Raw genomic sequence first — 14800 nt, forward strand, 5'->3', positions numbered from 1 at the left:
ACACTGCAGGACAAGTGCGTGGTATATAAACATTGCTGCATAAGTGATCGTAAGCCTTACATAAGCAGCAGGGCGTCAGGTGCCCTTGTGGGGAGTTAGGAGTAGACAATATTATGAGTAAGGGAATGAGAAGCCCGTGAGGGAAGAGAGTCCTCATTCTAAAGGGAAGGGGCAGACAGGGAATTGGTTCGATTCCCGTCAGTGTCAGCCCGGCAGCGCTGGAAATCCCGATCGTGGATAGGTAAGTATTTACTAACCTAACCTAACCCCCCCTAACCCTAACCCTCCTTAGGGGTGCCTAACCCTAACCACCCCCTTCCCCGCTGCCTAAACCTAAGTCCCCCGGGGAGGTGCCTAACCCCAAGTCCCCCCCAGGTGTGCCTAACCCTAACCCTCCCTCCCCCTAGCTTAACCCTAACCCTCCCAGGGGGTGCCTAACCCTAAGTCCCCCCCGGGAGCCCTAAACCTAACCCCCCCCCCCCCACGCGGCGCCCGGCATCCCTACGATCGGGATGCCGGGCGCCGGTCTCCCGGCGTCGGGGAAATGCGGGCGTCTACATCTAGACGCCCGGCATTTCACCCTTGCCGGGAAATGGCAGTCGGGAAGCCGGCTGCCGGTATTTAGGCAGTCGGCTTCCCGATTGCCTCCCGCAGACAGACAGGGGTGACACAGATGTGGGAGACAGTGAGGAAGAAGCACGGAGAAGTGGGTTAGGAGGAGAAGTGGAAGGCTTTGATGAAGAAGTGGATCTTGAGAGCCAGTTTCAAGATTTGCAGAGAGTCTCATAGGGAGAGGGAGAGAGTTCCAGAGGTAGGGAATGTAAGATCCTTGAATTGGGTTGTGAATGGGAGGGTAGCCAGTGTAGGGCTGGTAAGAGAAGATTATGAGCCAAGCAGCAGCATTGAGGACAGATTTTAGTGAAACCAAGGGATGGCATCAATTGTATTCAGTACAGCACTGACCCACATTTAACATGAACCACTGGGCAGCATCGATTTTTTTTTCATTACCAATCCAAGTGCACCAGCAAAACTCACCATCATGTGTTCACCACAGAAGATTATCCAGAAGGACAGCAACATCACATAGAAAATGCCTTGGCGGATATCACTGAACAGCAGCATCCAAGTCCAGTTAAAACCAATGGAGAACCATTCAACGGGAATGTTAATGAAGGTCATAGAGATGCCCAAGGCAAAGATGACCCTATGGGGAGAAATACCAGTAAGCCGTTTACAATAATTTCCAGGCATGGTTTGGTGCTGTACAAAATAACACACATTGCACTGGGCAGGTGGTCAGTACCAACACCAAGGGAGATGGTTTAAAGTCCGGCACTGGACTTTAGCTAGAGCTGGTCGCTGCGGCCCTCTAGGTCTATTTATAGGATACACCAATAAATGGGATTATCTCTGGTCAGAGAAAGAGATTTAAGGTGCGTACACACAGGACAATCTGTACCACCTACGACATGAAACATATCTTTCAGCGAGTCATCCTGCCACATCTCTGAACATGCACAGTTGACGATATCATCCAGATTGGCCTGCATGCACGAACGATCATAGATATCGTTATAGTTTATGCAGGAACTCGCATCGTTGGTCGTTCACTGCATAAAAATGAACGATATATCGTTAAACGATATAGTTATCGTTCATATCGTAACGATATCTCTGTCCGTGTGTACGCACCTTCAGAACTAAAATAAAAAAGGACAACTCAAGGAATGTTCTTACTTCTCCAGCAAAACGGGGGATCGGGTCATCATGGTGATTCTCCTCCAGTACCAGATCATAATAATCAGTATGCTCGGCGTCAGGAATGTTTTCATAGCAAACCACACTTTTGTGAACCCTCCATTCTGGAAGATGGCCTGAACGTGGGGGACACACACAAACAAAAATGATTAAAGCTTTCACCTGCTGAAAATGAGGTGGCAGCTGTTACATGTGCTGACCACAATCAATAAGGACTCAGCTTATGAACTCACCAGGACCAAGTGGTAATGAGAAGTGATCAACCAGTAAGAAAAGTCAGATAGGATAGAGCAGGGTGCAGAGGTAACATACCAGCTCAACGTCATGGCAGGCAACTGGCAAATCCCTCAAATTAAAGGACGCATCTGCCTACAAACTCTTCCCCTTGTGTTCAGGGAAGCCAGTACTGTATCTATTTTATTTAGTTTTTATTTTGGTATTTTTCATATATTATTTTTTTTTGTCATATATATATATATATATATATATATATATATATATATATATATATATATATATATATATATATATATATATATATATATATATATATATATATATATTATACTGTAATTTTATTATATTGTGCTCCCATGTCTTTCTAGTTTAGTTCTTCTATATCCCTTGCGGAGCCTCATCCGTCTCTATGTCATGTGCACTGTATGCATTTATCTCAGTTTCCTATTAGCTACTATACCGTTATAATTTATTTTTATATACCATGTTGATTTAAAGTAATTTTTCCTTTTTTCGGGTCTCTTATTAAGGAGCACGGCACTTGGAGTATTAAGCTCTTGAGGGTATAATGTGTACCACCTGATCATTATAATAATTACCACCAACAGTACTTATTCTGGTCGGAGCAGACCGGGAACCACTTCCGCCGCTCTTGAAAAAACCGCCTAGTGCAGGGAAACGCGTGGAGGATACGGACCAGTGGCAGAGCTCTATTGTGAAACTCAACTGCATTCGTCGGCACCCCCACATTACACTACTCCGGATCTGCGGAACTTTCCATCCGGTGGACTCCGGCGTGTTAGTGGTGTGGAGAGAGGTGCAGTGTGGCTGTGTTGGGAGGGATATTCACATGTACGGAAGTTTTGCCGTCAGCCTTTGTATGAGCCAAGGATTATCCACAGTATATACTGGGACACTAGGTACTCAGGACCTCATTCAGAGCCGGACGCTATTTGCGCTCGCTCGTTCAGAAAAAAGGGGTGGCTATTCAAATGAACCGTCCACTCTTTGCTGTCTGTTCACGCCTCTAGGTCTGAACGAGCGAACAAAACATGCGGTCGTTTTTTGGAAAGCTACGCCCCCTGGCCACTCGCATCCTACGTCATGTCCGCTACTTATTAGATTAATCGAGTACATCGACCAGCGTATGAACTGCTCGCTATTCTTGTGGTTGGATTTTCCTACCGCAATCTTGCGAGCAGTTCTGACTATAAAATAACCCAGTGACGTGGTCAATGACGCTGCTGTATTAATTATGCACACCCATAAAACGCCCGTTTTGACCTTTAAGCACGCCTGCGTTCTGATCTCCACTCCCCGTTTTCAAGCACCTTCCCCTGTTACCACCCACACTTCTATGGTGAAAAAGACGGGCATTTTTGCCACTAATTGAATACGGCCCTATATCTAAGCAGATAAGAAAAAAAAAAAAAATTTTTTTTTTTTCCCCCTTAAGTGGAGGATCGGCAGCCGGCTCTGCACCACAGACCGCTCAGCAGTTTTACTGTTTATGCAGTCTGATGGCTGGGAGATGTCCTATCAGTGTAGTGAAATAATTCACCGAGCATGTGACCTCGTACTGGAAACACAGGGGATTTAGGGGAGGGGGGAGGGTGACGGCACAGGGCTTCGTCATTTTACGATGATTAAAAACTTTAGCCGCAATGAGCCTCATCCGTCCTTCCTTGAGGTGGAGTTCCCATCAAGCCACCAAAAAGATGTATGTTTAGCATTTATTGATCCAGAGTGGAAGTAGTGAGTGAGCTGCAAGCGAGTGTAGGGACATCACAGTCAAAAGCTCAAGGCACTCAAGTAGATGAAGTCCCTAGGTTTTCCCAATGGCTCACTACAAAGCAAAGGCTTGGTTTCTTACTCTTCCGTACGGATTTTCAAGAGGCTCTGGGCAAGGTCCCCCGTTATCTATCAAATCTGCTTTCAATTATTTCCCGATAAAGTGAGTTTCTCCAATCCATTACCAGTCACTCATACAGCGCATACCAATTCAGCAGCACTTTACAGACAATATTTATCCACTCACACCGGTTTCTGCTCCAGTGGAGCTTACAATCTATAGTCTACCACAGACACAGGTTCAATTTTGTTAAGAAAAAATTAACCTACCATTGTATGTTTTTGGAGAGTGGTAGGAAACCCAAAGCAGATACCCGGGAGAATATACAGTCTCCACACAGATAGGGTTATGGTGGGAATCGAACCCACGACCTCTGTGCCGTGAGGCAGCAATGCTAACCATTACACCATATGTTCAATTCTCCAGAATTACAATGTACATATTAGAGGTATTTAGTATTAAGTCAATAACACTGTACAAACATCCTCCACCAGAGATAAAGGTCATCACCAAGTCATCTTCTCATGTTGGCAACGTTAAACTGTGACAGTTAGCAGGTAATCTCCCAACCAAAGTGCTCCGAGTATGTACGTTTATGGTTAACAAGGTAGGGTCCGGAATGGAATCTCTCTTTGACCTTTAAGCACGCCTGCGTTCTGATCTCCACTCCCCGTTTTCAAGCACCTTCCCCTGTTACCACCCACATACGCCTCATTCTGTCACTCAAAATAGCAGGCACTCGCTATATTGCGTACAAACGATTTTCGGCCGCACTGACTGGTTCGCGCATGCGTACTAAAAACTGTACGCATGCGCAGATGTGCGAACATCGCTCGGAACGAGCGTACTGCCGCTAACGAGCGGCTCTGAATCAGGGCCTTTGTTCCTATGATACTGTGGCCCAGTGGTCAAGATGGTGGCCACGACACTGAGCGGGTTAATACCGTGTGCTGCAGCACCATTTTCACATGAACGATCGGCACTAGGCGCCATGTACTGCAAGCGTACTGTATATGTAATAATAATGTATTTTAACATATTATATGTAAAGTGCTGTGCGCAGTTGTAGAATTGTGGAAACACGTTTAAATATTGATGTTTTAAAAGGCTTTGACATTTGGAAACAGATTGTTCATGGGACATTCTCACATAGGAAGTGAGGTGGTAATTATCCTAGTGTGAAATGACCAAGCCTTTGTTTACGGTCAGTGCCCCCCAGGGGTACAGTGTGCATGTAATCATTGTGTTGTGGAGCTTTCGAAGGTGTTAGGAGAGGGACAGTTCTATGCTAAATCAGATTGTGTTGGGTCAAACTGGTTTGGGCGTTATATATACCAAAGGAGAGGGGAAATTGTTTAGTTCCTTTGAAATGTAAAATGTATTTATATTTTGTGAGATAGCAGATTGGTATAGGAGGGAGGATTACAACAGGCTGTATTGTGTCTTCAGACTATATAAAGGGCAGATGTGGCTCTGTCAGTCAGTGGATCTACACTCACAGAGGAGAAAACGTCTGAAGGATATCTGTATGCTGCCATTGGTTTGGTTCTTGGCTCTGAACTTTCTGCCAAATTCAGATCTCAGAACAGGGCAAAATGTCATTTTCACGGACATTTTACAGTTAGATTATCAGTGTTAGGGGTTAGTGCTGGGGTATTAGAGTAAGGGGTTATGTATAAGGGTTAGTGATGGGTAAAGCTGGGTACACACGCAAAGATTTTCTGTCCTACACTGTATCAATTTGATGTGCGACATTTATACGTGTAGGCGACTGAGTCTGAATACGAAGCGCTATGATGCAGCGGCCGATTCTCACGCCAAGTCCCGTTGCGCTCCATCTGCGACTTCGTATGTGTTTAAAATAGGGATGTGCAGGCTCGGTTCTACTCTGTTCTGTTCGTTTTTTTCCCGAATCTTATTGGGTTTCAGCTGTCACGAGTTTTGGATAGCCAATAAGATTCGGTAAAAAAAAACGAACGGAACCGAGTAGAACCGAGCCTGCACATCCCTATTTTAAAACCAATTGCTGTGCAGTTAGCGGCCCAGCCAAACGTTTCTAGTGCACCGAGTGGCGTTACGCTTGGTCTGCAAAAGGAAATACGACACAAAATTTAAAGAAAAAAAAAAAAAAAAAAAGAAAGAAATATAAAAAGACGGTACGCTAAACCTCTATGAGTGGCTTGGTCGCAAAGGGCATCTGGCGCCGTATAGCGTGTACATGCTAGGTGTGTGAGGATACATCTGTATACAGCACGTAAAATTTCCACAGTTACATAAAATACAGAGATAAAGGGCACTATTCATCATCTCCGCGGGGGATACTTAAGTAACCACCTCGCAGCGGGGGATACTCATCGCCGGAGCAATTAATCGTTACTCCGGTGTGGCGACAGCTGCTCCGAAAAGCAGGTGTCCTCGCTATTAGTAGTGCAGTGACAGAAGTAGCTGTGTTACTTACCTCTTCCTCGTCACCACTTCTACACATGCATGACACGAGGTCACGCATGCGCAAAGCCGCCGGGCGAAGTCAGCGAGAAGGCGGCGGAGAGATCTCTTCACATCCCTGGAACTTCTTTCCCATAGGATGGAGCAGGGATTCAAGAACAAGAGTCATCTTAAGATGGCGCTTGTTCTCACAGGCAAACTCAGAAAACATTCAGTTTTCGGAGTTTGCTGACTATCAGGTGGTCCTATTCAGACCCCTGATGATGACGAATGGCCTGATAACTTAAATATGCAGAAAATAGCGTTTTTGCATGGTTAACGGACCATTTTACGTATGATGCAGAGGCCCCAAAGTCCGGTTTACCGATTATAAAGTTATATTCCCCTGAATACATGCCAGACTGGGTCAGCAAAACCCTCTGTATAAGTACACAAATTCACCAAAGCAGATTTCAGTTCTAGAATAAGCGAGGCCCACGCACGGCCTGAATAAATACTACTTTACCTCATGGGTAAATATACATCTCTGCTCCTTTTTTTTTTTTTCCTTTTACACTGCCCACGGCAGTCAAATTATCTTGACAAAACACTTTTTCTGAACCATTTGCTTGGATTTACCAAGCAGTAACTTTGCTATACAGCATCACCCTGACAGGAGAACACCATTTATTCAAGAAATACGGCTTCCCAACAGGTAATTTCTCACTGTAACGAGCCTTTAGAAGCTCACGGCAGGATTCATTTCTAGACAGGGGATTATTTTAATTTTTCTTACCACCAGATGCAGGTCATTTATCTCTCCAATCCCCACATTTATCTTCTTTATATCATGAACGGGAAGCTTGATGTTCAGCAGGTAATATTTATGCACCACGCTCCCCAGCTCGATCAGAGGAAGGACGTCACATTCGTATGAACTCCCTTGGTTTTCTGGAGTCTGGGAAAAGTGATTATTAAAAAAAATAAAATAAAATAAAAAATAAAATAATAATAATAATAATAATAATAATAATAATAACACAATCAAGTTACAGGATGATTTGAGTAAGGTAGGAGGTGGTATACTGAATATGTAGACAATACCTTCGCCTCATGCTAACAGACTAAATCCATTTCCTAGTGCTAGTTTAGCAAAAACAGAAATTACATACAATTATCAAATAAAAAAAAAAGCAAATGCATTGCAAATAAAAAAGTTACAAAAATAACTCTAGGTCTAGGGTTAACCTTGCTGTCTGCATAATTCATCCATGCAGTCACCCCTTGGAAAAAAAAAAAAAAAAAAAAAAAAAAAAAAAAAAAAAAAAGCACTCTTGTAAAGTCCTTAAATATGTGGATGTTTATATCTCTACTCTAAGGATATTACTTTAAGCACAGTATATTATACTTTTGGATAAAGATTGTAACATGGTGACTGCAAAATATGTTTGTTAGTTACAACACATACACATCTGTGCATATATATGTATGTTACCTACACATATATACATACACACTAGATTATAATTGTATATAAATATATATATATATATATATATATATATATATATATATATATATATACACACATACATACATACATAACACACACATATATACACATACACGTGTATGATCGAGATATCTCACAAAAGGCAAAACGCACTTTAAGTTCATTGTATCAGCAGGTGTCGCTCCCACATAGGTACAGCCCCGGCATGTAAGCAGATCGAACATTTTGTAAAAAGTTTTGTAGCTCCCATGCCTATCATCGGGACCCAATGTAATAGCGTAACAACCATGTACTGAGAGCTGTATCTGGTGATACAGTTAACTTTTCTTTTGCAACATTCTGTAGAGCATTTATGAGGTCAGGCACTGATGTTGGGCCAGAAGACCTGGCTCGCAATCTCCGTTCCAGTTCATCCCAAAGGTGCTCGATGGGGCTGAGGTCAGGGCTCTGTGCAGGCCAGTCACGTTCTTCCACACCGAACTCATCAAACCAGGTCTTTATAGTCCTTGCTTTGTGCACCGGGGCACAGTCATGTTGGAATAGAAAAGGGCCTTCCCCAAACTGTTGCCACAAAGTTGGAAGCAGAGCATTGTCCAAAATGTCTTTGTATGCTGAAGCGTTAAAATTGCATTCGCTGGAGATAATGGGCCTAGCACTGAAAAACAGCCCCATACCATTATCCCCCCTCCACCAAAAACTTTACACAATGCAGTCAGGCAGGTATAGTTTTCCCAGCATCCGCCAAGCTCAGTCTCGACCATTTGACTGCCAAACAGAGAAGCATGATTCGTCACTCCACAGAACACGTTCCACAGTACAGTGTCAGTGTGCTTTACGCCACTCCATCTGACGCTTGCCATTGGACTAGGTGATGTGAGGCTTGCATGCAGCTACTCGGCCATGGAAACCCATTCCATTGCTATGGAATCAGCAGAACATTGGAGACTTTTAAGCACCATGAGCCCTTAGCAGTCGTTGACCATGCTCTGTGATTTTACGTGGTCTTCCGCTTTTGTTCCTAAACGCTTCCACTTTCTAATAGTATCACTTACAGTTGACTGTGAAATTTCATCCCTGCTGGATATTCCACCAACAGTCTTATTGCAAAAGGTGGCTTCTTATCACAGCACCCCGCTGCCCCTCACAGCACCCCGCTGCCCCCCGCTAGAAGTCACTGAGATCTTCAGAACGCCTCCTTTTGTATCACAAACGTTTGCAAATGGAGACTGCATAGCTAGGTGCTTTATTTTATATATCTGTTGCAACGGGTCTGATTGAAACGCCTCAATTCAATAATTAACAGGTATGGCCAAATACTACACACACACACACACACACACACACACACACACACACACACACAACCAGTCAAAAGTTTGGACACCTTCTCATTCAATGGTTTTTGTTGATTTAAATTATTTTCTACATAGTAGATCAATACTGAAGACATCAAAACTATGAAACAACACACATGGAATCATGTTTTAATCAAAAAAGTGTTAAACAAATCAAAATATGTTTTATATGTTAGATTCCTCAAAGTAGCCCCCTTTTGCTTGGATGACAGCTTTGCACACTCTTGGCATTCTCTCAATCAGCTTAATGAGGTAGTCTCCTGGAATGGGTTTGAAGTAACAGGTGTGCCTGTATGCCTTGTCAGGAGTCAGTCTGTGGAATTACTTGCCTTCTTAATGTGTTTTGAGACCATCAGTGTTGTGCAGAGGTAGGGTTAGTACACAGTGGACACCACTATTCGACTACTTGGGTGACCCCAAAACGTAGAATAAGACATATGTTTACACTGCTATGCAAGTCTCCGGAGTGCCTCTGTTGTGATGCTGTTTGATTAAGGGGGTGATCTCCATTGCCGAGGGCACACGGAGCAAGTTAAAAAGACCTCCAGTTCGGTCAGCAGAGTGCCGGGTTTTCTGATGCATTATATATATTATACACACACAGCCATTATATATAGCTCCATGGTTATTTGCCATAGCAACCTAAGTTCACAGAAGACCCTGATTGCAAAACACGAGACCCCCACAATACACAGCAGCAGAGCCCTACAGCGCAAACATATCAATTTTGTAGCCATGGATTTCATAACGCATAAAAGACATCATTCCCACAGGACCAGCTACCGGATCACCAGGCCCAGGAGAGGGACCACAGGGACTCACCATCAGGGACAGGAACGTGCACTGAAGCTTTCTCTGCTCTATGGAATGAGCCATTTCAGTCCACGGTTCATGCAGCTCATTTCGGTACGCCATCGCCACGTCAACAGTCACCACGGCGTTCTCCTCTGAAATGCAAAAAGATTGACACTTGTTCTGTTTCCGCTCATCTAAGATATAAATATTGGAGACTTATGTGCACAATGCTATAATACAGCATTTCCATTGGTCAGGAGGAAGGAAGCGCACAGTAGGGGCTGGTGGGGGGTTGAATGAGGAGTGGAACAGAGGTCTACTAATCACCGGTTGGCCCTCAAACACTGTCCCTATAAGGAAGCAACTGCATTCTCACTCATATCTGGAGAGCTTCAAGTTGCTTATGCCTTAAACACCCGCATCCTTGCCTGGGAAACAATATAGGAGCCCATCATTGGAAGATGTTGCTACATTTCTTCAATAAGGGAGAGAAAAGGAAATGGTTTGATCATTTGAGAACACAACTATCCAGTCCCCTCAAATTGTATTAGTTGGTAAATAACCCTCAAGTTAACATTACACTGGTACGTGAACATACAATGAAGTTGTAGTTGACAAGTTGTGGCGTTGACCAGCTGTGTTTTTGATTGAGCTTTCCCACCACAATCCAAACGTAACCAGCTTCTAGATGTGGCCTCCCAACCAAAAAGGCAGGAGACCACACAGTGCAATGTTTTATGGACACTAGAGGATTACTTCCATACTTGAACTATGAACACCACCCAAAATGATTACAAGATTTCACAAGGGTGTGTGGGTGTGTGTGTGTGTGTGTTTAAAGGTTTACACAGAGGGCGGAATTTAATTGATTACGCGGTCCGGATCTCCCGTCTAAAGTGACAGGAGATTGCGGGCCGCCATTCAATTGCTGCCGTTCTTCACGCTGATCGCGCCCATAGAGGTCAGGTTTAGCCGCGTAAAGCAGCTAAACCCGACCAAAGTGCTGGGCGCGATCGCGAAAAGTGATGTTTGGGCGCCCAAACATGTCACTTTTCGTACATTTCACCTATCATCCTCCAGGGGCTGCGAGCTGAAATGTAGCGCTTGGCAGCTGATCGCGCCCGACAGGAGCAAGAATAGAATAGCTCCGTCGGGCGCGATAGGGGTTGAAAACAATTGAATTCTGCCCAAAGAGTAGAGAAAAAACAAATAAATATGTATGGACACCAGAGGTGGAACTAGTCTGAGCGGGGATTGCTGTCTCTATGGGGGATGGAGGGGAGAAATTAAATTCTAAATCAAGATTAGGTCCAGCACATGTGAAGACTGCCGCGTTTCGCCACGGTTCATCATCATACCTAGGAAATGGGATGGAACCCTAATTTTCTCCTTACCATTTCATCTCCCATTGATTCACAAAGCTCTACATAGCTTACAAGGTGTTACTACTCTTGCAAAACACATTTCACCCTTTCTACTGTACTTTTCAGCAGACCGTTACACAGCTGCACCCAGAACAAAACTAAAAGGTCATATCCAAGGGCAATGCTGAACAGAAGCTATAAACGCTATGATAAAAAAACTAAGTAGAAGCTAAACATTAAAAGAACCATGCAGTCAGCCCAAGCTGTAGTAGGGCATCAACGTTTAGTGAATATCTTCCTGTCTTGCAGAGACACATCCTCCAGTAGTTTCTTACCTATGTAATTCTTCAGCTGGAAAGTAATGTCCAGCTGCAAAATGATGAGCATGAACTGGAACCAGGGACTCATCTCCTGTCCTTGGTAGGGAATGTGCACAGCAAATACAATGTCATTGGCCTCAATGTGATTGATGGCCGCCTCCTCAAAGCCTCGGATACTGTCACAGCGATCTTTCCCCCACGGAAGCAGCCACTTGGAAGAGCGATGGGTTTTCTGTATGTCCACGCATTTCGTTGCCAGGAAGTTGACCCATGAAGTTGGTTTTGGGGCTGGATGAGAAATGGAAAAAATAAATCAATAAAATTATAAAACTAAAAATAAAGCTAAAAAACAAAAATTAAAAATTAAAAAAGACTTATGCTACAATTGTTAATTGGATGCAAAGATGAAGAATGTTGCAAAACCATTACACAACCATTACACAGTGCTGTACAATAACAATGTTTATTCGTCACAGCAGTCCCTGAACCAGGCGATTTTGAAACCAAATTGTCATACCATGTGTTAATTGAGTTAGTTCCTATACTTACAATACTGGACTGCGGGAGTAAATCAAAAAGGGAGCAAAGATCATTCTTACAGATTCTAAGGTCTGGATTTACTTAAAAAAAAAAAAAAAAAAAAAAAAAAGAAAGAATGAAACCTCCATAGTCATTGCTGCCTGCACAGGATTATTTTAAATATTGACACGAGTGAAGATGAAAAGCAAACTACATCCATTGTAAGGTTGCAATGTATTGAATTGGACGACTTGGCAGAGTCCGTTCCCTGTGCTAACTTACTAGTCTGGAAGAATCAACAGCGGCAGGAATGTTTGAGAATCTACAGAAGTTTTGGGATTCCAGGTATGGGCTTGTCATGGTTCTACTAGCCTGGGGGAAGTAAAGGGATTCACAGACACCCCTTTGCAGGGACAGAGATCCCCCATGGAGGGTCAACGCATCTCTAGCTCAGAGACAGGCATTTATCATACAGGCAGTATGTGGTCCATGGTGGTGGTGGAGGAGGAGGAGGAGGAGGAGGAGGAGGAGGAGAACACTGCGAGGCCATAGAAGACATCTACAGACTCTAGGTACATAATATTCTGTATTAATGAAATCCACTCCAAATGAAGATTTCAGATGATCTATTATGCCATTACCCTTTAACACCAGTCACAGCCAGGACCTGCTTTAACCAACTACTGCATCCAGAGTGCAGGTCTAGAGAATGTTCCATTACACTTTCTAATGTAAAAAGTCTTCCAAAGCAACAACATTTCATTTTTTTTTTTTAAAAGTAAACATCCATATGGACAGTAAGTTCCCTGAAAATATGAGATATGGTAAGAAGTTACCCTTGTTATCTCTATTTCTACGAAGTCCATAGGGTTCCACAGGATACCTTGGGGTATAGGTGTGACGTCAGTCATCGGGCACCAAAGAGTTAAGCTTTCAGCCTCCCAGGATGCACTAGGTCCCCCTCCTATACCCCGCCCCCGAGCCAAGGCACCTCAGTTAGTTACCAAGCCATAGGCCGGAGGAGGAGAAGGAAGAAAGAGAAAAAAGATCTGGACACACACAAGAATCACATTCTCACCAGAGGGAGACGGAAAAACCGGTGACCAGAGCAAAGCCCATCTGCAGCACAGGTGCGACAGGGCGGGAGTCCTGTGGAACCCTATGGACTTCGTAGAAATAGAGATAACAAGGGTAAGTTCTTACCATATCTCATATTTTCTACTTCAGGGTCCATAGGGTATCCACAGGATACCTTAGGGATGCCCCAAAGCAGTATCCTTTAAGGGTGGGGACGCTCCTGTGCAGAAAGGAGAATCCGCCGCCCGAAGGAAGCATCCTGAGAGGCGAAGGTGTCAAACCTGTAATACCTCACGAAAGTATGGACAGAGGACCACGTAGCAGCCTTGCAGATCTGGACTGCAGAGGCACCACGTCGAGCTGCCCACGAAGGACCCACAGACCTAGTGGAATGAGCCTTCAGAGAAGGAGGAACCGGTAGGCCTTCATTAAGATAAGCTTCAGAAATAGCCATACGGATCCAGGCTGCCAAAGTTTGCTTTGAAGCAGGCCAACCCTTTTTACGGAAGCCATAGAGGACAAACAAAGCGTCCGACTTCCTAAACGAAGAAGTGCGGTCAACATAAGTCCTTAAGGCCCGCACAACATCCAAAGAGGCCTCACCCACGGAAAGACCCGGTGAGTTAAAGGCCGAAACAACGATTTCCTCGTTAACATGAAACTGGGAAACACCTTTGGGAAGAAACTTGGGCTGAGTGCCTAGCACTGCCCTGTTCCCATGAAAAACCAAGAAAGGGGGTCTACAAGAAAGAGCCCCTAAATCAGAAACACGTCTGGCCGAAGCAATAGCCAGAAGGAAAACAGTCTTAGCTGTTAGCCATTTAAGATCCACTGAGCCCAGTGGTTCAAACGGCGGTCCTTGGAGAGCCCTCAGGACCACAGCCAAATCCCAAGGCGCCACAGGTGGAACAAAGGGCGGCTGAATGCGGAGAACACCCTGCATAAAGGTGCGCACATCCGGGATTGTAGCAATCCTATGGTGAAACCAGACAGACAGGGCCGAAACCTGTACCTTCAAAGAAGCAAGGCGAAGCCCATGATCTAGTCCCGCTTGCAGGAAGGCGAGAATCCGAGACAGACGAAACTCCCGCGGTGCATAACCTCTCGGTTGACACCACTGGAAGAACGTATGCCACACGCGATGGTATATCCTCGCGGAAGACGGTTTCCGAGCTCGCAACATGGTACGCATTACCGAGCTGGAAAACCCTCGGGACCTCAGCATGGCTGTCTCAACAGCCACGCCGTCAAAGACAACCGAGTCAGGTCCGGGTGAAGGCAAGGACCCTGAGACAGAAGGTCCGGTCGTAGCGGCAACCGCAGAGGACTGTCCACGGACAGACTCTGAAGGTCTGAGAACCAGTGCCGTCTGGGCCACGCGGGAGCTATCAACAGGAGCGTCCCTCCTTCCTGTTTGAATTTCCGGATTACCCGTGGAAGAAGGGAGACCAGAGGGAACAGGTATGCGAACCGGAACGTCCACCGGATGGACAGAGCATCCACCAGAGACGCCCCTTCGTCTCTTGTGCGAGACCCGTACACCGGCAACTTGTTGTTGTGCCGGGACGCCATGAGGTCGATCT

General features: G+C 44.8%; 1 protein-coding gene across 1 annotated transcript in view; it reads right to left on the reverse strand.

Annotated features, from left to right (window-relative positions):
- Nucleotides 1–14800, reverse strand: part of WLS (Wnt ligand secretion mediator) — a 64821-nt gene that overhangs the window by 19030 nt on the left and 30991 nt on the right. Inside the window, exons 2-6 of the mRNA XM_088466535.1 lie at nt 11637–11909; nt 9965–10089; nt 7071–7232; nt 1741–1877; nt 1039–1207 (exon numbers count right to left, since the gene is read on the reverse strand). Of these exons, the coding sequence (XP_088322661.1) occupies nt 1039–1207; nt 1741–1877; nt 7071–7232; nt 9965–10089; nt 11637–11909 (866 nt within the window). The remainder of the gene's footprint in view (nt 1–1038; nt 1208–1740; nt 1878–7070; nt 7233–9964; nt 10090–11636; nt 11910–14800) is intronic.

Source organism: Taudactylus pleione, unplaced genomic scaffold (assembly GCF_031769625.1).
Source record: "Taudactylus pleione unplaced genomic scaffold, aTauple2 ptg003505l, whole genome shotgun sequence".
In the NCBI taxonomy this organism is placed as follows: domain Eukaryota; kingdom Metazoa; phylum Chordata; class Amphibia; order Anura; family Myobatrachidae; genus Taudactylus; species Taudactylus pleione.